Source organism: Schistocerca serialis, chromosome 7, assembly GCF_023864345.2.
Source record: "Schistocerca serialis cubense isolate TAMUIC-IGC-003099 chromosome 7, iqSchSeri2.2, whole genome shotgun sequence".
Classification (NCBI taxonomy): domain Eukaryota; kingdom Metazoa; phylum Arthropoda; class Insecta; order Orthoptera; family Acrididae; genus Schistocerca; species Schistocerca serialis.
The window spans coordinates 260948574-260973620 of NC_064644.1; the positions used below are offsets into that span (position 1 = coordinate 260948574).

General features: G+C 40.0%; 1 protein-coding gene across 1 annotated transcript in view; it reads left to right on the forward strand.

Moving 5' to 3' along the window:
* The window catches only part of LOC126412406 (AN1-type zinc finger protein 2A-like), a 63790-nt gene extending 42422 nt beyond the window's left edge, over positions 1-21368 (forward strand). Inside the window, exons 6-7 of the mRNA XM_050081991.1 lie at positions 12713-12815; positions 17467-21368. Of these exons, the coding sequence (XP_049937948.1) occupies positions 12713-12815; positions 17467-17580 (217 nt within the window). The 3' untranslated portion in view covers positions 17581-21368. The remainder of the gene's footprint in view (positions 1-12712; positions 12816-17466) is intronic.
* Positions 21369-25047: the final 3679 nt, after the last annotated feature.

Sequence of the window (25047 nt, forward strand, 5' to 3'; positions counted from 1 at the left end):
GAGGTGGAGATTCTAGTGTCCGCTGAGGACCTAGATCTTGCCGAACCCTCAGATACAGTGGATATAGACTGCTCAGGCAATACAGCCGTGGCAGCAGGTGACCCTGTGTTCGATGCCTTCCCAGTCTCACGATGTCATCCTCCAGTGGAATTGTGGTGGTTTATTCTTACCGCCTGGCTGAGCTATGGCAACTGGAAAGCTCTACACGTGCTTTCTGCATTGCCCTCCGGGAAACCTGGTTCCCGGCAATGCGGACCCCAGCCCTCCGCAGCTATAGGGGATATTACAGGAATCGTAGCGACTATAATCGAGTGTCAGGTGGTGTTTGCGTTTATGTCCTAAACTCAGTCTGTACTGAACCTGTGCCCTGTTCAACCCCTCTTCAAGCTGTGGCTGTCAAAATGAGGATGACACAGGAAATAACTGTCTGCGACGTATATCTTCCTCCAGATGGTGCAATATCCCTGAATGCATTAGCTGCACTGATTGATCAACTCCGTAAACCTTTCCTACCTTTGGGAGATTTTAACGCCCATAACCCCTTGTGGGGTGGCACCATGCTTACTGTCTCAGTTCGACCTTTACCTCTTAAATACTGGGGCCGCCACACATTTCAGTGTGGCTCGTGGCAGTTACTCAGCCATTGATTTATCCATTTGCAGCCTAGGACTCTTCCCATCTATCCACTGGAGAGCACAGATGACCTGTGTGGTAGTGACCACTTCCCCATCTTCCTGTCACTGCCCCGGCGTCAGGCCCATGGACGCTTGCCCAGATGGGCTTTAAACAAGGCAGACTGGGAAACTTTCACCTCTGTGGTCACCATTGACTTTCCCCCACATGGTAACATCAATGTGATGGTCGAGCAGGTGACTACAACAATTAGAAAACGCAATCCCTCGGTCTTTAGGGTGCCCCCGGCGAAAGGCAGTCCCTTGGTGGTCGCCAGAAGTCGCTGAGGCAGTTAAGGATCGTTGGCAAGCTGTACAGCGGCATAAGCGGCACCCTTCCCTGGAGCACCTCATAGCCTTTAAGTGGATCCGTGCCCGCGTTCACCAGCTTATCAAAAGACGGAAGTGTGAAGGAGTGTTGGGAGAGATACGTCTCGACCATTTGATGCCATATGTCACCTTCCCATGTCTGGAAAAAGATCAGATGTCTTTTTGGGTACCAGACCTCCCAACAGATGTCCCTGGTATTAACATCAATGGCGTGTTATCTACCGATGCAAACGCAATTGCTGAGCACTATGCTTGAGCCTCTGCGTCGGAGAACTACCCCCCAGCCTTTCGCACCCTCAAACGCGGATAGAAAGGAAAGTCCTCTTGTTCGCTACACACCACAGTGAACCGTATAACGCCCCATTTACAGAGTGGGAGCTCCTCAATGCCCTTGTACATTGCCCTGACCCAGCTCCTGGGCCTTATGAGATCCACGGTCAGATGATTAAACATCTCTCATCTGACTATAAGTGACATCTCATCATCATCTTCGACTGGATCTGGTGCGATGGCATCTTTCCATCGCAGTGGTGGAAGAGCACCATCATTCTGGTGCTTAAACCCGGTAAAAACCTGCTTGATCCATCAGCCTCACCAATGTTCTTTGTAAGCTGCTGGAACATATGGTGTGTCGGCAGTTGGATTGGGTGCTGGAGTCAGGTGGCCTACTGGCTCCATGTCAGGGCGGCTTCCGCCAGCATTGCTCTACCACTGATAATCTTGTGTCCCTCGAGTCTGCCATCTGAACAGCCTCTTTGAGATGCTAACACATGGTTGCCGTCTTTTTTGATTTACGAAAAGTGTATGACACGACCTGGCGACATCATATCCTTGCCACATAATACGAGTGGGGTCTCAGAGGCACGCTCCTGAATTTGATCCAAAATTTCCTGTCGCTTCGGTACTTTCCGTGTCCAAGTTGATGCTTCCCATAATTTGCCCCCTCATCCAGGAGAATGGGATCCCACACGGGTCTGTATTGAGTGTATCTCTATTTTTAGTGGCCATTAATGGTCTAGCAGCAGCTGTAGGGCCGTCTGTCTCACCATCTCTGTATGCAGATGACTTCTGCATTTCATTCTGCCCCACCAGTACTAGTGTTGCTGAGCGGTGCCTATCGGGAGCCATCCACAAGGCGCAGTAATGGGCTCTAGCCCACAGTTTCCAGTTTTCGGCCACAAAGTCGTGTGTTTTGTACTTCTGTCAGCGTCGTACCGTTCATCTAAACCAGAACTTTATCTGAATGATGATCCACTCACTGTAGTGGACACACATTGATTCTTGGGACTGGTTTTCAATGCCTGGTTGACTTGGCTTCCTCACCTTTGTCAGCTTAAGCGGAAGTGCTGGCAGCACCTCAATACCTTCTGCTGCCTGAGCAACACCATCTGGGGTGCAGATCGCTGTATGCTGCTGCAGCTCTACAGAGCCCTTTTCAATCGAGCTTTGACTATGGAAATCTGGTTTATGGCTCGGCGGCACCCTCAGCATTGCGTTTACTCAATCCAGTGTGTCACTGCGGCGTTCGCCTAGCGACAGGAGCTTTTAGGACGAGTCCGGTGACCAGCCTCCTAGTGGAGGCTGGAGTCCCTCCATTGCAGGTTAGGCGTGCGCAGTTGCTCTCCATTTATGTTGTTCGTAGTTCTCCTGCACATCTGAATTACTGTCTCCTTTTCCCGCCCATGGCGGTTCATCTCCCGCATCGGCAGCCTAGGTCAGGGCTTACAATTTCAGTTTGTGTGTGATCCCTTCTCTCCGAACTGGAGTCCTTGCCTTTACCATCTATACTTGAGGTCCATTCACGTACACCTGCATAGTGTACACCTAGGCCGCAGCTTCGCCTGGACCTTTCACATGGCTCTAAGTACTCAGTTAACCCTGCAGCTCTCCGTTGTCACTTCCTCTTGATTCTCGACATGTACTGGGACCATGAAATGGTTTACACTAATGGCTTGATGGCTGATGGCCATGTTGGTTTTGCATATGTTCATGGAGGACATATAGAACAGCACTCTGTGCCAGATGGCTGCAGTGTTTTCACTGCAGAGCTGGTGGCCATATCTCGTGCTCTTGAGCATGTCTGCTCATGCCCAGGCGAGTCATTTCTAATGTGTACTGAGTCCTTGAGCAGCCTACAAGCTATTGACCAGTGCTACCCTCGTCATCCTTTGGTAGCGACCGTCCAGGAGTCCATCTATGCCCCAGAATGGTCCAATCATTCAGTGGTGTTTGCCAGGGCCCCAGGTCACGTCAGAATCCCAGGCAACAAACTTGCTGACAGCCTGGCCAGACAGGCTATGCAGAAACTGCTTGTCGAGATCGGCTTCTCTGAAACTGACCTGCGTTCAGTATTATGCTGCAGGGCTTTGCGGCCTTGGGAGACGGAATGGTATAACCTCAGTACTCACAATGAGCTGCATGCCATTAAGGAAACTACGAATGTGTGGAAGACACATTCGTAGTTGGCCATACATGGATGACGAATGGTTACCTCCTCCTTTGCGAGGACCCACCTTGGTGTTGCTGTGGCTCACAAATCTTTTGCTGACTGCGCACTTTTAGGCACACTGCGGCGGACTTTTAACTTTCCCAGCACCCTGCCTTCGGTGTTGGACGACAATGCCTCAACAGCAGCTTTAGTATTAAGTTTTATTCATGAGGGTGAGTTTTATCATTTGCTCTAAGTTTTAGCACATGTTGTTTGTCCCTGTGTGTCTACCCTAGTGGTTTCAGGGTGGGGGTTTTAACGTGTTGCAGAGTCGCTGGCTTTTCCTGTTTATTCTCATGGTCAGCCAGCCATGATAACATACTTTCTTGTTTTAATTTCTACCTGTTTCTTGCATGTCTTTGTGGTGTTCTTGTCCCCTTTTGTCCATTTAAGTGTTTGTTGCCCTTCAGTCGTTCTTGTGGTTTTTCCTTTCATTCTGTTTTATGTTGTCTTATTGTCTTATTCTCACCTGTGTGGCATTGTTTCCTTCAGAACAAGGGACCAGTGACCTCATAGTTTGGTCCCTTCCCCCCTCTTTTAAACAAACCAAACAAACCAACCAACCAACCAACCAACCATTTTTGGATACATACGTCATAACTGTCTGTTCTCGTTGCAATCTTGATGTCTTCCATCTCAACATTTCATATTTACTATGTGACATGTAGATATATAAGGGGCATTCAGAAAGAAACAAGCTGGAGGCATAATTACAGAAACCAGTACCTGTATGTTAGAAGTATTGACCCTGGCTGTTGAGGCACTTGTGCCACTGTGATAAAAGGCGGTGAATGGCTGTCTCATAAAATTCCCTGGGCTGAGATGTTAACCAGTTCCACACATACAGCTGGATGTCACCATCCACACGAGTGCAGGAAAGGTTATGCTGACGTTCTGTAATTATGCCTCCGGCTTGTTTCTTTTTTGAACACCCCTTATACAGGGTGGTCCATTGATACTGACCGGGCCAAATATCTCACAAAATAAGCATCAAACGAAAAAACTACAAAGAATGAAACTCATCTAGCTTGAAGGGGGGAACCAGATGGCACTATGGTTGCCCCGCTACATGGCGCTGCCATAGGTCAAACGGGTATCAATTGCGTTTCTTTTTTTTAAATAGAAACCCCCATTTTTTATTACATATTCGTGTAGTACGTAAGGAAACATGAATGTTTTAGTTGGACCACTTTTTTCACTGTAATAGTCACAAATGTATAAGTATGTGGCATTACGTTAACATTCCACCAGTGCAGACGATATTTGCTTTGTGTTAAAATGGACCGTTTACCAACTGCGGAAAAGGTCGATATTGTGTTGATGTATGGCTATTGTGATCAAAATGCCAAATGGGTGTGTGCTGTGTATGCTGCTCGGTATCCTGGACGACATCATCCAAGTGTCCGGACCATTCGCCAGATAGTTATGTTATTTAAGGAAACACGAAGTTTTCAGCCACATGTGAAACATCAACCATGGCCTGCAACAAATGATGATGCCCGAGTAGGTGTTTTAGCTGCTGTCGCAGCTAATCCGCACATCAGTAGCAGACAAATTGCTCGAGAATCGGGAATCTCAAAAACGTCGGTGTTGAGAATGCTACATCAACATCGATTGCACCCGTACCATATTTCTATGCACCAGGAATTGCATGGCGACGACTTTGAACGTCGTGTACAGTTCTGCCACTGGGCACAAGAGAAATTATGGGACGATTACAGATTTTTTTGCATGCGTTCTATTTAGCGACGAAGCATCATTCACCAACAGCGGTAACGTAAACCGGCATAATATGCACTATCGGGCAACGGAAAATCCACGATGGCTTTGACAAGTGGAACATCAGTGACTTTGGCGGGTTACTGTATGGTGCGGCATTATGGGAGGAAGGATAATTGGCCCCCACTTTATCAATGGCAATCTAAATGCTGCAATGTATGCTGATTTCCTACGTAATGTTCTACCGATGTTACAACAAGATGTTTCACTGCTTGACAGAATGGCGATGAACTTCTAACTGATGGATGTCCGGCACATAGCTCGCGAGCGGTTGAAGCGGTATTGAATAGCATATTACATGACAGGTGGACTGGTCGTCGCACGTTCACCGGATCTGACGTACCCGGATTTCTTTCTGTGGGGAAAGTTGAATGATATTTGCTATCGTGATCCACCGACAACGCCTGACAACATACGTCAGCACATTGCCAATGCATGTGCAAACATTACGGAAGGCGAACTACTCGCTGTTGAGAGGAATGTCGTTACATGTATTGCCAAATGCATTGAGATTGACGGACATCATTTTGAGCATTTATTGGATTAATGTGGTATTTACAGGTAATCACGCTGTAACAGCATGCGTTCTCAGAAATGATAAGTTCACAAAGGTACATGTATCACATTGGAACAACTGAAATAAGATGTTCAAACGTACCTACATTCTGTATTTCAATTTAAAAAACCTACCTGTTACCAACTGTTCGTCTTAAATTGTGAGCCATTCATGACAAAGCGAAAAAAGTGGTCCAACTAAAACATTCATATTTCTTTATGTACTACATGAATATGTAATAAAAAATGGGGGTTCCTATTTTTTTTTAAAAAATGCAGTTGATATCCGTTTGACCTATAGCAGTGCCATCTAGCAAGCCAACCATTGAATATATCCTTTCATATACCTACCATACTCTGCAGATATTTACATACACTTTTGTAGGCTTAAATCAGGAATCTGTAATCTGTTGTGGCAACTAACTACCAACCAGTTTACCCGTAGATCATCCACTTATTGATCCTATTTTGGGTACTAGTACGTTTGTTAACTTGAGTGTTATTTTTTTTACACTTGGGCTTGCACATTGTGTGATGAAACACTGAAACTAGATGCATAAATAAATTAAATGCAAAAATGATGGCTGCAAGTGTTTTAGTTTTCATTTAATGTTGAACAGATAAAGTCCTAGTAACCATCCATTAAAAGGATGGACATACAAAGATTTATTACAAAAGGTGAAACTAGTGGCCCTGGGTTAGGGCTGAGCAAATGAGATATACAAGTGTTACCAGGTTAGACACAGGTTCTGGAAATCATGGAATTTCAAACAAATCAGGAAAATTTGGAAGAAGAAGAAGAAGAAGAAGAAAAAGAGAAAAAAAAAAAAAAAATTGGAAAAATCAAAAATCTCATTTTTGTCTTGGTAGATGAAATGGTTTGTTTATTGAGGTGTCGTGCATTTTCAGTGGTTGGGTGCAGCTGAGTACGTGCACCGCTTCCCTGCTCCCGTCATTACTATTGCCTCTCCCCTTGCTACCACTTCCCTCAGCTTGCAGTCAGTGCTGCCACCCTTCTTGCCACTAGCCTAGCAGCTACCGACAAGCAGCAGGGAGGCATGAGGCTTAGTTTGTTTGGATCTGATTCTCAGAGACTGTAGATGCAATGGCAAGAGACGGAGGTCATGTGTGCTTGAGTTGTGTCTGAGTGGTTGTGTGAATGTGTGTGTTCTCTCGGTTTTTTTTTTTTTTTTTTTTTTTTTTTTTTTTTACAAAATCTGTCGCTGAAATCTTAGTTGTGAGAGCGTGATTGCCTTTTCCATGTGACTGTCTGCAGCTCATCAAGCATATTTATGGTGAATTGCTATCTGTTCCCATTATTATTGATTCTCAGAGTATTTGAGAAAGTTTTCTGTTACATGGATTGATCACCGCAGTCTCATTTCATCAACATGCTTTCTGGAGCTTGTGAATAGTTCGCCACACAAGTGGACTTCCGTGGCGGGCCAAAAATGCAGGCCATTTCTGCTGGTATCCGTAATGGATCGGGCCTGTTGATCTGAAGCCGTTCAGTTCCCACTGAAGTGTAGGCCCTGCCTGTTGGATGTAGCCTTACTGATATGCTCGCAGGCAAGGTCTATTTGTGCGTGGCGTAATGCAGCTAATTTTCATAGTTTATCCACGGACCCAGGACTGTGGTGCTCCTCAGCAGGCCAGAGCTGCAGTGATTTAGATCTTCCTTTCTGAATGACGCTCTTATATGGAGTGTGGGGGACACTGAAAGGCTTCCAGTGCCTCCCATGGCTCTCCCACTCTCTGGCAGTCATTACTCCATGCTCCATCCCACTAGCCACTCAAGCATTTCACATTTAAATCCTACATGCACGCAGTAACAAGGCCCTTTTGTTGTTAACATTGTCCATGTTAAAGTCTCGTTTTTGGTAATAATGCACAAATAGTGAGACTAAAGTGGCAGAGGAGTAGTTCAGATCTCCAAAATGAAAATATAATGAGTCCTTACACTTTGTCTCGCAGTGAGAAAAACTTTACTTTTTCATTAAAGCAGAAAGTGATACTCAGTGTTTATTTTGTATAATAGAATTATTGACTTTGAAGAAATATACTGTGATGTGATATTTGTAATGGCTTCATAATAAATTACTCATCAGTTACAATACTGAAAAAAGGAAAGCCAAATTTCTTTAGCTAATGCTGAACAGGGAGGAAAAAAGGTTGTGTGTAAATGGATGTCATTTAAAAAAAAGATTGTTATGGATGATGCATTATGTCATTTTATCCTCAAATTTACCTCCAGCTTTTTAACATATTCATAGGAGGAATATCAAACAACACATAAGAACGCTGCAATGAACCTGAGCTATATTATAGCTTTTAAAATAAAAGCAGTATGACCTTTTGCCAATGGAAGATTTGGGAAGAAGTAATTTATAATACCACAAAAATTTCATTTCTGGCTTAAAATCCTCTTTTCAAAACCTTTTCACATTTGAGGTGAACAGTTTGTGGACTTAATGAAAAAATGAAGAAGAGAGTGGTAGTGCAGTCAAAATAACACTAAAAATCATTTTGGTTTTTTTTTTCTCTTTTTATTTAGACGAAAGTGCTGATGTAACTGGTAGTGGCCTACTTGACATGTTCATGAGGTGTTGACGTTGAGTTCAACAGGATGAGATGTTGATGCTGAGTTCAACATGAAGTAGGAACTCTTTGGTATTTGACCCTTTTGCACAACCAACCATGGCAGATAAATTTTTTTTCTTGGAAAATATAATGGAGAAGCCTAATGTTGGGAAAACTTTTCCTCAGTCGCAGCACATGGGGCTGCTACAATGATTGATCACAAGTCTGTTGCCATTGCTTTGGTGAGAAAAGAGTTGAAAAAAGCTGGTATCCAGCAGAAAATACCAGCAGTTCACTACATCTTATATCGTGTTGGTATATCAGCAAAATGTGCTCAAATAAATGGCACTGTGGACATAGTTGTAAAGACAATTAACATATTGATTGTCAGAATGCACAGTTTGTGGTGTTGACAGTTCGCAGCTCTAGTCTGCAATGTGTTTAGAACTGCATACTCATGTGAAAGTGTATTTTCAGATGTGAAATTAACAAAATTAAACTTTATGGTCCATATCAGTGACATTCATCTGACCATAGCAGTCCATTTGACGACCAGTACTTCCACTCCAAATATCAACATGTTAACTAAAAGCCATTTAAAATTTTGTTACATGCTGTAGAAATGTTTTTTTTTTCTTTTTTTCCCACTAGTAGGTGTGTAAGATTAAGTGTGTAAGATTAATTGAAATATGTTACCAGAATATATTGTGTGTGTTCTGCTTGTGACCATGAAATTTAAAATATGTTTCAACTTTTCAAAACGAAATGAACTAAAACTGTATGACGAAATAAGTACATTAGCATCTGTGGAGCCGTTTCCCGTGTGTATTGTGCTCTTACAGCAACTGAGCTGCCCACAGTGCCTGTGAGCTGCCAGGTGAGGAGCTCTTTACAGGAGCAGACAATGTGTTGTAAGGATAACTTCCATCTGTGTTGTTCAAAAAAGCTGGTGGTGGAGGGGAGGAACCAAATGGCTCGGGTAGTGAAGCAGCCATTGAAGTCAAGTGTGTTACGTTCAGTTGCATGTTGTGCCACAGGGTGGTCTACCTTGCTCTTGACCACAGTTTCTTGGTGGCCATACGTCCTGGTGGACAGCTGGCTGGTATTCATACTATATATACGAAGGTTGCCCAGAAAGTAATGCACCACATTTTTTTCTTCAACAGTTCTCTGTTGAACATAATGAGAATTACACACATGAAATAATGGTGTTTTATCTGCACATCCTATTCTTCCCCGTTATCTCCATCCCGTTCTGTGGCCTTCCTCCAGCGCAAACAAGGGCTTGTATGCCCTGTCGGTACCAATCCTTGTCCTGGTGGCGGAGCCAGTGCTTCACTGTGTGAACTTCCTTTGCTGATGGATAGATGCAGTGCCAACTGTCAAGTCATAATGCATCTGTCCTTGTGAATGACATCAGCTCTCTGCAACATGTCAGGTTTGACAGTCATGGAAGGTCTCCCCGATTGCTGCAAATCGTGGAGCTCTGTCGACCGCCTTCTGATGACCTCACCCTCTGTGCCCAGCAACTAACTGTACTTCTATTGACAGGAGGTGCTCCATAGACTTTGAAGAAGTGTTTGTGAATATTCCCCACCGTTTCTTTCTCTGCAGCGAGAAATTCAATGACGGCACATTCCTTCTAATGTATATCACCTACAGATCCCATTTTGAAACTGTCCTGCAGCTGTCTGTCAGAAGTGACAGAAATTTGGCATGCTCACTCAGGAGACTTCAAATAATACACATGTAATGTTTTGCATTTGTAGCATTGTTTTTAGCTGAGAAAAAAATTGTGGTGCATTACTTTCTGGGCAACCCTCGTGTTTATATTGGTATTACTACCAACCAGCTGTCTACCAGAATGAATGGTCAATGCCAAACTGTGGCCAAGAGCAAAGTACACCACACTGTGGCACAACATGCAACTGAACACAACATGCTTGATTTCAATGGCTACATCACTACCTGAGCAATCTGGATCCTCCCCTCCACCACAAGCTTTTCTGAATATCAACTCCTCCCCATTCATATCTACCACCCTCTTTGCCACCCTCTTACACCCACCTTTCCCCACTCCACTCAGTTTTCCCCACCTCCCTGCCCCACTACCTCCTGACGCTGCGACTTTGCCAGACAGCGCTCCTCTCTCCCCCCACCCGTACACTGCTATCCCTTCTCCTTCCCGCCCCCTCCAGATTGCTGCTTCCATTCCACATGACAGCTGCATACTGGTCCGAGCTGCAAGAGTTGGTGGTAATGGGTGCATAAGGTGTGGTTACTTGTGTGAATGAATGGTGTTGTGTCTCTCCTTTTCCTGACATTGGATGTGGCTGAAAGCCTGTGTGTACGTGTCTTTTAAGTTTGCCTGTCTGCAATATATGTCATTCCTACATTGTTGACATTCTAACATGGAGTTTCCATTGTTGAATAAGAAAGCAAATATATTTTAAGCCACTTATTTGAATTACCTGAAATTAAAAACTTATATTTTATGAGTGACAGTATTTTGTGTGCAATAAATGTAATGTAAATTATATGTGTCTATTTGGGGCGTACAGAAAAATTGGCATACATCATCATGATAGGATGTACACTTAAATGATAACCAAATAACTGATTGTTTCTAATTGTTGAACTTAAACCACTGAATATGTTTAATATAACATTTATAACTACAAGATAGAAAACTGCCATAAGTTAAAAAAATGAATAAAAAACATGTTATAAATGATAATTGGCCACTTATTCACAAAACTGTATTAAGCTTGTTACAAAAATGCTTCAGTCTAGTCAATTTTGAGTCACCTTCATCCACTTCTGTTGAAGGTTACATCTGCAGGTAATTATAAAAACTTGATGCTTTCTATTCGTAATATACTTAAGTGGTTTCTTATTGTCTTCTTTCCTTATTGTAATTGGTCCTTCCCCATAACATGCAACTGTTTCAGGAAACCCAGTGCTTGTTGGGAAAATATTCCTGGCTTTCGGTAATGCAAAGGCATTGAGGACTTCTGGTCATTCGATATAGGACTAAGCAGCTATTAGCCTTTTCTTTTCTGAAATATCATCATAGTACAGAAACTAATGAAAAACAAGTGATACTTTGTCCTGTTTTCTAGTGCCTCTTACCATTGCTCCAGCTGAGATGATCTTTTTGTATAAAGGGATCCATCATGTTTTAAAATTCGCTATTTCATTTGTTTTTACTGTGTAAACTTCAAAGTGACCAAGGCTGCTAGATTTGGTGATGAGTGAAATATATTGATCTGGAATTAGTACTCACTTGCTTTTCATGACAGTTGCACTGATTAGGACCTTTCATACTTGGGCCCTCATGACAACAATAAAATGTGCCTCCATCTGGTTTCATGTTGTGTATCTCAAAATTAAAAACACACTGCACACTAAAGAGCAATTAAGCTAATCTTTCTTTAATTTCATTTTATTTATTTTTTTCCATCGGTGTTTGAAACTTCAAACTTAGAGCTGCCCGTCTTAAGTGGAATGGTTAAGCAAAGTTTTCAACAGAAATAACAGATTCCAGGCATGCCACATGTCTATTTCTAAAATATGACAACTCCTGGAGCTCTGTCCCCTATTAGAAATAATTACATATTTAAATCTGCTCTGTACAAGCAGCAAGGCTGTGACGGTCTCGCATTTCAGCCTTTTTTCTGATGATAGCATTGCCTCCTCCAAGTTTTACATTTGTTTCTTGCAGAAAAGCTTCCTTCACACATTATAAGACAGATGTTTGGTTTCCTTTCACAATCCATATTGACCAATGAACTGAACTAAAAGCAAGATCAGTATGGATTGTAAAAGAAAACCAAACCTTTGTCCTTCAATACATAAAGGAGGGCTTTACGGGAAGACACAGACGAAGAACTTGCAAGAAATCTGTGCTATCATCTGACAATGGGCTCAGGCCTGAAACTAGTTATAGTTTAATAAAATCATTTCAAGAAAACTTGTGGCTGGTTGCAGTATTTCCTACAGTGTAATTAAATAACAGATTCAGTTACCCTCTAGAGTGATTAAACTTAATGCTTTTACATTAAATTCACAATTGAAATTACATACATAACTATGAAAATGATTTGTCGCTACTTTACAAAATAACAGTTCCAGTAGTTGGAACAGGTAGCATCCGTCAATCTAGAAGTGGCAGCTCCTCTCCCTCGCCCATGCATGTGATATTTGTGTATGTATGTTTCAGATTGCTGAAAGTGTTAAAACAGTAAATTATTGCGTTAATGCAATACGAAGTATCTGAGCTATACTTAAAACAATATTACTTGTGCAGGGAGGCAGCTCTTGCTCGTCAGAATGGTCCAGGCTACAACAAGAATGTGTCCAGCTCCACAAACACACGAACAGCCACTGCTGCACAGTTGCAGGGTGGATTGGTAAGTTACACATCAAACCGTTTCTACAATTTTGTATCAGAAATGGCTTTAGCCTTATTGTTTCTTACATTCTGGAGTCTGCTGCCTTAGTATGCCATCTGGAGAGAGCTTGTTCTGCTCACTTGGTCATTTGTAGTCCTACTAGCCACAGGAATAATTTGTAATATATATTATTTATTGTAACTTCAGCTTTTATTATCACAAATCCTTCTTCATTAAAAACAGTGAAAAAGAAAAGTGTGCTTCATGTTCTGGAATAGAGCCAAGTAGCTTAAAGTATTTCTGACCACAGTCAGAATTGGCTTTCATTGAATTACATGCTTAAGAAAAGTTTGGAATACTATTGTAAAATATAGTGTGTGATACTAAAGGTCTCATTCACCTAGGGATTTCATGCATTATTCAGTTAGAGCCCGCATACTGGATGGTATTTACTACTGTTATGCTTTGTGGCTGTTTCCCAGTCATGTAAACATACTGCTGCTGCAGTGACACACCCAACCAGTCCAATATCAACAACAGCTTCATTCAGTTTGTGTTCAGCATTGCAGGAACATGTCACATAGAGGCATACACCATCTTGATAGAGTCAGGATAGTGGCATTACTTTCAGCAGGTCATACACAGCAAGGTGTTGATGATCAGTTACATGTCACTCAGTGTGGTGTGTCCAAGGTGTGGTGAAAGACAGGGAATGTGAACGATAGACTTCACAGTGGTCATCCTCCTATGGCAACAGCAATTCAAGATCGTTTCCTCCAGCTATCAGCTCACAGGAGCCGGACACCAACTGCCAAAAATATTGGATATGACATCTCTTGAGAATAACGGATTTGTATCTCAGACCAAACAGTGCGTAGAAGATTGCATCAGAATGGTCTTCCTTCCAGAAGACTAAGGAGAAGTTTTGCGCTGAACAAATGAAACTGACACAATTGAAGGACCTGGGCTTGTGCACAACAACATTGGACCAGTGCAGAATGGAGTAAATGTCATGTTTGCTGATGAGACTGGGATTGGTTTATGACCAGACTCTAGACATGTTCAGGTTTGTAGAAGCACTAGGCAACACCAGGAATGGTGATATGTTCAGGAGGTCCATCCATTTGCAGGTGGAAGTGTAATGTTCTGGGTGGCAATAATGATGGGATGGTGGGCCCCTCTAATCCCCATCTACAGTAATGTAACTGCTCCTTAATAAAGCCAAGAGGTCCTAAAACATTTGTAAGGCCCTACAGGCGTGAAGTCAGTGACAACTTCATCCTAGTCAATGACAATGCAAGGCCAGACTGTGCTGTAGCAATTTCTTGGTATCTTGAAAGATGCGACATCAACCGAATGCATTGACCAGCACAGACCCCAGACGTGAATGCAACTGAGCATGTGCAGGACATGTTGAAGGTGGCTGTTGTACAGCATTCAAACCCACCTGACAATTTCTGGACCTCACTGGAGTTGTCATTGAGGAGCAGTACCTCATTCTCCAAGATACACTTGATGATCTCATCCAGAACATGCCTTGCCACGTAGAACAACACATCCATGTGTGGGGAGGACATACTCACTACTAATGACTGATAATCATCATCATCATCATCATCATGACATACAGATTTTCACTGTCTTTGTTTTCAAGAAGGACTAGTTTTCAAGAAGTGCACTTAGAAGAGAGCCTGCTTTGTTTGTAATGATTTTTTTTGTAACTAACTGAAATCAGTGTTGTTATCAGAAGGAGTTATGGTTATTTTGTTCATAAATTATTGTACAAACCTCAGTTGGTGTACTGTGAGAAGTCATTGTAGTAAACTCTGTGAGATTCCAAACATTTCTTGAGATGTGTGTATGGGTTTCGGCACTTCCTTTGAGTCTTAAAGAGATACTTTCCAGTACTATTAATTATTAATCATAGAAGGAAACTGGTCAGAATGTAATTAAGATTGAGACCATGTTTGAAGAAAGTATTTTCAAATGATTAATGTGACTTTTAAAGAACTAGAAATTTGTGATTATGTTAAAGGAACTACGTGTTGTTGACTTTTGTAAACTGGAAAGATAAGCCTGGTGATCTAGTGCTGAATTACATGACCATCTTACTAGTAGTAAAATGTAAAGGGAAAATAGTGAATTAGTTGTGATAATTTTTGTGTAGCAAGCTGTAGTTTTACAGAGGTGCCTAATAATAAAGCTCTAATACAAAGCAGCAGTTTTTGTTTTGACACACATTTCACTGTTGTGCAGATACTTGGAGGCCGAATTTATAATTTGTAAAAAGTCTTACATAATATATCCTAAAGACAAAACTGTGAGCTTACCACCCTGGCATAGAAGTGTAGGCAACTTGTGATGATTTTAGATAGTGTGCGTACTTGACCATAGAACTACGTTAATTTTTCAGGCAGCCATGTATTTTGGAACAGTGTGCGTCCTGATAGAAAAAGAACAGTCATAAAACAAATACCACATGATTGAATTGAAAGACTATCATTGCAATCACATTTTTAGTATTTGAAAAGTGTATTGCTGAAGGTGAACCACTTTATGCAGTTACAGACAAAAAGTTTAACCATTATCACACAAACCTGAGAAAGTTGTGAGAAGATTGTCCGCATACACATTGATGAGTTCATCAGAAACAATACTCACACTATAATAATAATTGTGGAGAAATTTTATTCAGTTATATTACAAAAGTATCTGGTGCCATGACACTGTTGTAAAATTTTGTGATTTTTCCTATACTTAAGTCCCAGATAAATATTTATTCTTATCAAATGAGGTGTAAATTTGTAATGAATATACCCTATTTGCATCTAAATGACAACCAACAAAAATGACAAAACTGTTCCCTTTGTGACGAATCACGTTTGTAGGGGCTGCCTAATACACTCCCATTCATGCATGCATATACTACAAAAATACATAGAAAATGGACATAGAAAAATACTTTTGTAAGATAAAGTATGGTTTAAAAGATTTTATTTGCTTTAGTGAAAATTACTGTAATGGTTGCATCATGCATTATTGTTTGAAAAGAAAATAAATCTACCTTGTGATAATTATTTCATTTACTTAGTTTGTCAAAGTACTGTTCACTGTTGTAATGTAAAGACAACTTCACCACCACTTTTCAATAATAATCTTTTGACAAATTTGAAAACGAGTTGGTCTCTCTTGTAATTTCATAATTAAAAAAAAAAAATGAATGAGGCACTTTACTCATCACAGCACTAATTATGAAAATGACTTGGTGTTATTGCCTTTTACTAACATTAACTACCCTTCAGCACTGCATGTGATAAAATTGCAACAGTAACTGTAGATCTAAGACCTTCAACCTGTGAGTCAAACTAAAACTGAAATAGTGCTGGAATGCTTTGTCAGGTCAAATTTGAGTTAATGTCGTCAGACACAAAATCACTTTTTTAAAAAAAAGTCACATTTAATAATCAAAACGTTCAGTGGAAAGAGAGATTACCACTCATAAAAATTTAATACTTAATCTCAAATTCTCAGGAGGACCGACTTTCTATTGGCACAGAATAAAATTTCTGAATAGAGAGCAGAAGTATTATGATAGACACAGCTTTCCAATAGCAGCCAGTGTAAATTAGGTAATACCTCCTCACACTTGACATATCTTCCAGTAATCATTTTATTTTGTACATCATCTTATAATTTTACTGGGTAGTACAGGTTCGCATTTCAAGTGTGTTCATCCTTCACATGCGCCAATGAACACATTCACAGTCAAATCCTTGAGTTTCACACCTGTTCTGCTGTACGCTGCACTCACAAATCTTCTCATACATTTACATACTTTTATACAAAAATGTCAGTTTATACTTAGAGTATGTCCATCCTTCTGGCGCATTGCTGATGCAGAAACTTTCATTGTCAAAAAGAACAACTCCTACAACAATGAAAATGAACACACAGAAAGTCACAGGGCACAAAAATTGCACAGTGCAGCAAGTTCACTGCAAGCGGGAAGTGTTGTGGTGTGGGATGAAGGTTTGGCAACGTTGGGAATGGGAAGCATGATACTGGCATGAAGTAGCTTGAACTTGCCATGTGGGTTTCCCCCTGTATCACTTCCATCCTTGCTGTTAGTGCTATAGTAATTTTGGACAGACTACACGGACTCTTTAACTAAATGATTGAACATTGCGTGAAATATTGGTGAAAAAAATTGATGAGTTGAAGGTGATATTTCTAACTCATTGCTGATGTTGTGCAAACAGCAAATAGCAAGCACTCACAAAATATTTAAATAGAACTAACTGCTGCCAGTAGTTAATACAACACACAAGATATGTACACAAGCAGAATCTACATAAATCATTGCACACTGCACTACACTGCTAGACCGGAAACTGATTCAGAGTATACCTTTAGGGCAGTTGTAGCATTCTTCCTGGAACAACCACTCCCCCCCCCCCTCCCCCCTATGAAAATTGCTTGCTCTTCAGTTTATAGATTGATTGCACCATGTTCTCTGTTGCATAATGAAAGAAATCATGCTTTTGAAAAGTAGCATTTTTTGTTAGTGACTGCAACTGTCTGGTACAGATCCATTTTTCTACCATTATTTGTAAGTTTCATTATGTTGTTCCTTATTAAAGTTGCTTGGAACTCTCAATTTTTGTTGCAGAGTGAAGATGAAGCTCTTGCACGTGCCATTGCCTTATCATTAGAAGATTCAGATGGCAGAAGACAACCAAACAGGCAACACACAGTACAACCAGCGAAGTGTGCTGTATCTTAGCAGTCATCAGCACTTTTTCTGTATTTACAGATCATCAATAACACAATCTATGAAGAAAGTTACTTCTAACTTGAGAGCACTGCATTGCTTAAGTTTCTCTTAAATTACATATAGCATGGGTTTTTAACAGACTGAAATTGATTCAGGGAGGAAGAAGTTTGCTTTTATAATCATAATGACTTGTGCAGCTGCAGAAAACTGCACAGCATTGTTTAACTTTAAGCTTTCTTCTTTCAGATGATTAAATAATTGTGACTTGTGTGACATAATAAGAATATGTGTAATTTGGGTTTATTAAGATCTACACTGACGGAGACATACTTGAACATGTTTCTTAGTAAATCAGTCATGCTTATTGTATCCAGTTTAAATGTGTGTTTCAAATATTTACTTAGCAAAAGTTGTGTCTTCGGAAATTTTTGTATTGGAGGCATTTTGCCTATTATACACATAGCTTAATAAGTTTGGATGAGTTATGTAATGGAATCTGTTGTATGTATGTCACTTTTTTTAAAAAAAAATCCTTATTTTGTGTGTGCTGAGTATAGCCTTGCAGTTGCAGTTCTTATTGTATTTGAGTGTCAGTGAATATTCAGTATTCCACCTGTATAATTCAGTTGTTACAAGATATAGACTGCTGAAAAGTTACTCACTGAAAATTTTAGTCGCTACAATACATTTAATGTGTGGTGTTATTGATCAAGTATGGGTGTAGTGAATCTTAAGTGCCACACAACAATAAATTGCAGTTCAGTGTGGTGTATAAATGAAGCAATTAAAAGAAACAAGATTTTGTGGATCTACATCAATGGGCGATTAAATGACTTACTGTTAAAGATTATCTTTCATCCAGTTCATAACAAAATAAAGAAAAAATAACTGGTATTATGTGTTTACATGCACTCCAGTTGAAATAAACAGGAGAATGCTTTATATACTCTAAATTCCAAGTTGTATAATGTATGACAGGTTTGTACTATGTGAAAATGAAATTTTATGTGATGTCATTAAGTTCTGGGAATATACACGACATGTTCTGACACTTAAAAAAAAATTGTCTTATCTGTCATCTGTGATAAATACTCAGATGAACTAATACGTTAGTTGCCATGCTGTTACAGAGGGGCAGACCTCCTGTCTCCATTTTTTTAAATAGATCACTTAACTTACTGCCGTACATCAGAGATCATTGTCAGTTTTGACAGCAGATGCTGAGTGAGATGGTGCAGTGCTAAGACACTGGTCTTTTACGTGACTGGGCAGCAGGTCAGATCCCCATCAAGTCATCCATGTTTAAGTTTTCCATGATTTCCCTCAATTGCTTAAAGTGAATGTTGGGATGGTTCCTATCTTTCCCTAATCTGAGCTTCTGCCCTGTCCACAATGACCCCATCATCAACAGGACATTAAACTATAACCTTTTTTCCTTTGAAAGCAGATTACCATATTTTTTGTTACAGTTTCGTATTAGACATTTAGCTAAACTTCTTTATTATGAAGCAAATTAAATGCACTGAAACTAAATAAGTGAATCAATGAGATAGAAATCAGGGAAGTTGTAATGACATGAAATGATGTCAGTGACAATGAAAGTTTGAGTCAGGCCTAACAATTAAGACAACTGATAGCGAAAAGCAAGAAATGCGGGTTTGAGTCCCAATCTGGCTCAGATTTTCAATTTTTGTTACAGCCATCACTTCTGTATTAGCCATGTAATAGTTCTTTCATGTTAAGTATGAGTACAAAGAATTGTTATATTGTTTCAGAGGGAAAACAGTTGGCATTTTTTTCTGTTTTTGCTTGTATGTATTTAGTAACTAGTCTACTAAAAATATTTTAGTGTGATGTTATGGCTGTAATCTGCTGAACTTGTGCATTAAGAGTGGATATCTATTATGTACTGCTTATTTTTGTGAATTTCATTTGCAGACTTGTAAATGTTTGACATAGCATTCATTACTCATGCCCCATGAAATGCCTTTCATATATCAGGTTTTGTAGAAGTGCATAAATTCTTAAACACTGTCCAGTCACATTAATGTGACAAACTATCAAAAGCCTAAATAACCATGTTTTGCAGTGCGGACTGCTGCAAGCTGTTCAGAGAGAGAGTCAGTGATGTTCTGGAAGGTACCAACACGTCCCACAGACTCTTGATTGGGTTAAACCAAAGGAGTTTGATGGCTGGGGGAGTATGTAGTTCATCCTGATGCTCTTCAAACTAGGCATGTACACCATGAGTTGTGTGACATGTTGCATTGTCCTGCTGGTAGATGCCAGCATACTGAGGAAAAACAAATTGCATGTAAGGGTGGACATGGTATCCAAGGATAAATTCATATGTGTGTAGATCCACCATGCTATCCACCTTGACGAGATCATCCAGGAAACGCCAGGAAAACATTTCCCAGACTATCATGCACTTTCCTCCAGCCAGGATCCTCCCAACAATTGTTGTACGATGTTAGCTTTCAGTTCTGTAGAGCATAAACAGTTATTCATCTGAGAAGGCCACCTGTTGCCACACAGTGGATGTCCAGTTCTGATATTGGTGTGTCAGTTCCAGCCTTTGTCACTGATGAACAGTAGTCAGCATGGGTGCATGAACCAGGCACCTGCTGCAGAGGCCCACATGCAGCAATGTTTGCTGAACGGGCATAGAGGAGACATTGTTGGGAGCTGCTTGGTTCAACTGTGCTTGGTTCAGTTGCTCAACAGTTGCATGTCTATTTGCGCGAAATGCTCCTACCCTTGGCCCAAAAGCCACCTGGGGCGTGGGAGAGCATGACAACTTAACTCATGCACGGCAGTCAAAGGGTTAACACGTCTAAATTAGCAATGGACATCAGTCATCAAATTTTTACACATAGTAAATCACGCAAGTCACCCTTACCTTTTGTTTAGACTTAATTGTACTTTTTATTGATACATATCCACCATCCTTCTCTGTATTAAATAGCCGTTTGTTTCAGAATTTCACAAAACATGTGCCTTTATAAACAGATATATTGTGTGTATGTATGACTGTCATACAAAGTGACAAGATATGCAGTCTTTGTACTTAAAATGCAATTTATTTAAATATGAAAATTTCTTGTGATTAGTTTCCACATGAGCAATTGTTTCTACTACTATAAACAGTCCTGTGTAGAATGAGAGGAGAAAATATGGAAGTTTTATGAATTTTATCCAGAGTGAGCTGAAATCGACTGAGGCTTTGGAAGAATAACAGTTGAGTGGACATTAAAATTGAACTGAATTTTATTTTTAAAAAATGAGAGTTCACTTAAAAAACCTAAAATGTTGCTTGTTCGAAATTGATATATATGTCTTGTACTCCTCAATTTAAACTGCTGCATGCAGCTTAGGTTCCTGTATCCAACTGAAAATTAATTATGTTCAATTTTTTGTAATTAGATCCCCCTCAGATTCTGTTTGTATGGAATACCAACTGCCTGTTTCTCTCTCTCTCTCTCTTTGTTATGAAGTATCTATTCAGTTTAGTATAAAACTGGAGATGTACAGATTAGCTTTTTTCCCTTTGACTGTGATATGCATTGCACCAGTAAAACTTTCATTCCTCAAGATGATGCATTGAGTATATAGCTGAATAATGTGCAAATGCTAGTTTAAACAAATCATAATGTTGTTATTGTCTTTTTGAATCTTTGTAATTTTATACACTTGTAACTTTTTTCCATTTTAAAGTAAGTATTGTTATTGTATATTGTACTGTTTCAGAGTTTACAAATGCACTGTTGATGTTTGCTACATTGAATATTTTTGTAAAATTTTTAAATGTTAAATAAAATTTGGCAAGTTACATATACTTTGCATCTTTTACTTTCTTCCAATAATAGAAGTTAAAATTTGTTAGGAGCTTATAATATTCAGAGTGTAGAATAGCAGCTACTCCTGTGAAAGGAAACCTGACTTTGTGTTGTTTTGTTGGATGTCCAGTTGTGGACACACTTGAAATTATGTGTGGCTGTATTGCCCTGCAGGCAATTCCTAAGTTCCCATTTATGAAAATAATTTTTGAAAATATAATGTGAGTGGATAGATAAAAAAAAATCTACTCATAAAGCCACAGGAGAATGAACACACAAATAAAGGTATTGAAATTATTTGCAAGCTTTCAGAGCCAGTGACTTCTTCTGGGAGCATCTTTGCAGTAGAAGGAAGAGGGGTGAAGGAGGAGGACTGGTGAGGTTTAGGAAATGATGAGAGTTTGGAAAAGTTGCCCAGATCAGGGAAGACTTTTTCTCCATTTCGTAAATCTCACCAGCCCTTTCCTTCACCCCCCTTCCTTCCCCAGAACCCTCCTGTCAGAAGAAGGAGCCACTGGTTCCGAAAGATTGCAAGTTTCAGTACCTTTGTACGTGTGTTTTTCTGCAGCCACTTGAAGAGTAGATTTTTTATCTATCTGATTACATTATAAGCTCCTATTTAGCATGCTGCACAAATGAGTAATAGGACATTGCTAAAATTTCGTCAGAGACTTACTCAGAGCTTGTGTTAATCTACATCCTAACCTCGATAACCACTTTATTCCGTGGCCATAAAAATAGGCGAAGGATTTTGCCAACCATCAACAAAGATTAGCAAATGTCTCATCATACAGGGTTTTAAACAAAATTTTCATCTCGATGGACTACTTATTGATAGAAAGGATGCAGAATGTTATCATAGGTGTAGATTCATCGACAGATGTTGAAGTAACTTCAGGTGTGCCCCAGAAAACTGGGTGGGGACCACTGCTATTTATGGTTTACGTGATGTGGCGAAAAGATCTGACGGTTTAAATTCACAACAACACATTTCTTACACATTTTCATTGTGTCCTATCTGATGCCATTTCAATTGCGAAGGGACTGTGATAATGCAGGCCCCAAGCATTTATTATGGAAAGTTTTTTTAAGTGAAGATTCTTGCACTGCAAGTCAGTTTCAATTCTGCCATCATATCAGCGGCGATCAAAGATGATGTTTTTCATCCTGTAACACAGTTTTTTTTAATGAATAGGCAGCATCAAAGAATCAGGTTTATATTTAAACAGAAGTCAATAGATTGTCCTTGTCAGCTGGAACACCAGATAACATTCAGCGAGTAAAACACACAGTGGGAACTGGCCCACACCAAGCAAACTGTAAATACAATTGTGCAATGCATCTCTGATAGCAGTGCAAGATAAATATTTCATTACAATTTACACCAACAACCTTATAAAATGGCCATAAAAATTTGCTTGAACTGATGACAGTTAACTTTGTTCTCCCAGTGCTCAACAGAGCTCATTTCCATTTACCTCATTATTTTAACAGCAGCAGCTTCTACTCTTGGTCAGACAAAAGCTTTAAAGACATGCGTGAACATCCACTTCACAGTTATGGTGTTAGGATGTTGTGCTGAAGTGCTAATCATTTGCACATCCAAGCATGAACTACACCTCACATCAACGTAATTTTTCTTGCAAGCCATATTCACATTATTACAATTGTAATGACTAGCAGTGTATGTTTTTACTTTGTTTCTTTAGTGCCGCAATGTGTGACAAAAATGTGAGGCACTCATAAGATGACAATGTAATTTTGTACAGGTACTCACTGTTAGTGTGTATGTAACTGATTGCAGCTGCAGTTGAGAGGGGTGTTATATAATACAGTAAGTTTAATGTGTGTATCATACTGTCCAACAAAAGGTCCAATTTTAATGCTCTTCCTTTTTTTAAAAGAAAACTGGTTTAATCAGGATAGTCCTTAGCTATGTTCTATGAAAGTCTATTCAACCATTTACATTTCATCAGTAGATTACGTAAAAATGTTTTGCGCTAGTATGTTCTATCAATATATGCTACATAATATGTAAGAGCTACATCAAGCTTGTAGAACTCAAAAAGGTCTAACTAAAAGTCCTTGATAAAATACGTTTATTTTTATTGTTGACCAAAATGATGATTGTCTTTTGAAGTGGTCCGTTCCAGTACCTACAAAGCAGAAAAAGGGTGATAGTGACTCAACTGTAAAACATAAACATATGACCTCATAGACATTTTTGTAGTTCTTTTTCAGGCCTAGAATACAATACTCCATCAAATGGTTTTACCACCATAGTTTATACCGTCAACAACACCTGCCTTCCGTGACTGCCCAATTGAGTTGCTGCACTTGGGTCACAAACTTCGTCAAACTTGTGGTTCAAAGAAGTGTGACTTAGTACACAATCATCAAACCACTGTAGGACATAGGCCTCTTAAGACAGATTAATGTATGAAACTAAGTTTGTACATAGTTTTGTTAAAATGTTATATAAAATAAATAGGTAACACAATTTCTTAACAATTTTAAGCTAATTATAGATGGGTTGGTTTTTTATTTTACATAATAAGTAATAACTTCACTAGCTATTTTGAGGTGTGGTTTTGGGACACACAGGACTGGAAGAGATGACGCCAAACAGAAGAGGCTTATGCCCAGCAATAATGAAAGTATGCTGTTGTCGAAAGAACAGCTTCGTATTTTTTTCATTTACTTAGTGGTTCGCCGACACGACAGCTCTTGGATCAAAATATTACTACTTGTATTAAACTTGAAGCGGCAATACATTTTTTTTTTTTTACTGTTTAGAGTTTTTTTTGTGTTGGGTTTTTAAAATTTTAATTTAAGTTTTTTAGTGTTGTTAACAGGTGTGGTAAGATATGTAAGGGACGTGAACAGCATCAGATGCTGAGTGATCAGTGTGAAGGTCACAGAGATGCTGCATACTCATGTGGTACAGCATTATCAGGGCCTGACAGAGTTTGAAAGACACCTCATTGTGGTCGAATCTTGCAATATCCATATTTGTGGGGCAATTTGAGACTGAAAATGAATTACATCTTGCTGATGTTCAGAACATATTACATAGGAATGGTGTTGAGATTAACCATGAGAAATCTCAACTGCAGAAAGGCGATGTCACCTTCCTTGACCATGCAGGTTTGGTGGGTGGCATCCATCCTACCTCTGACTGGGTGACTTCTTGGTGACAACTTCGTGTTGCACCGATTTCTTGGCATTATCAGCTTTTACAGATGCCCTTCAGGCTGCCCTCACTGATGCCCTTAAAGGCAAAAACACTTATGGCACCAGGAAGACTGCCTGGCTGGGAGACATGCATTGGGCTTTTGACACACTAGAGTCAGCTCTTTCTTATGCTCTCACTTTGGCCCTTCCTATCCCAGACACTTTTTATCCATTACAACAGATGCAAGTGATTCATCAATAGGTTCAGCGTTACAACAACTTGTGGGTGGTACAACAGAGCCTTTATAATTTTTTTCCAAGAAACTGACAGCCTCTCAGCACAAATTGTCCACATTTGACTGTGAATTACCAGCAGTCTTTGGAGTGGTACAATACTTTTGTGATGACACTGAGGGCTGCGAGTTCACCATCTGTACAGGTTACCGTCCACTGGCAGATGCGA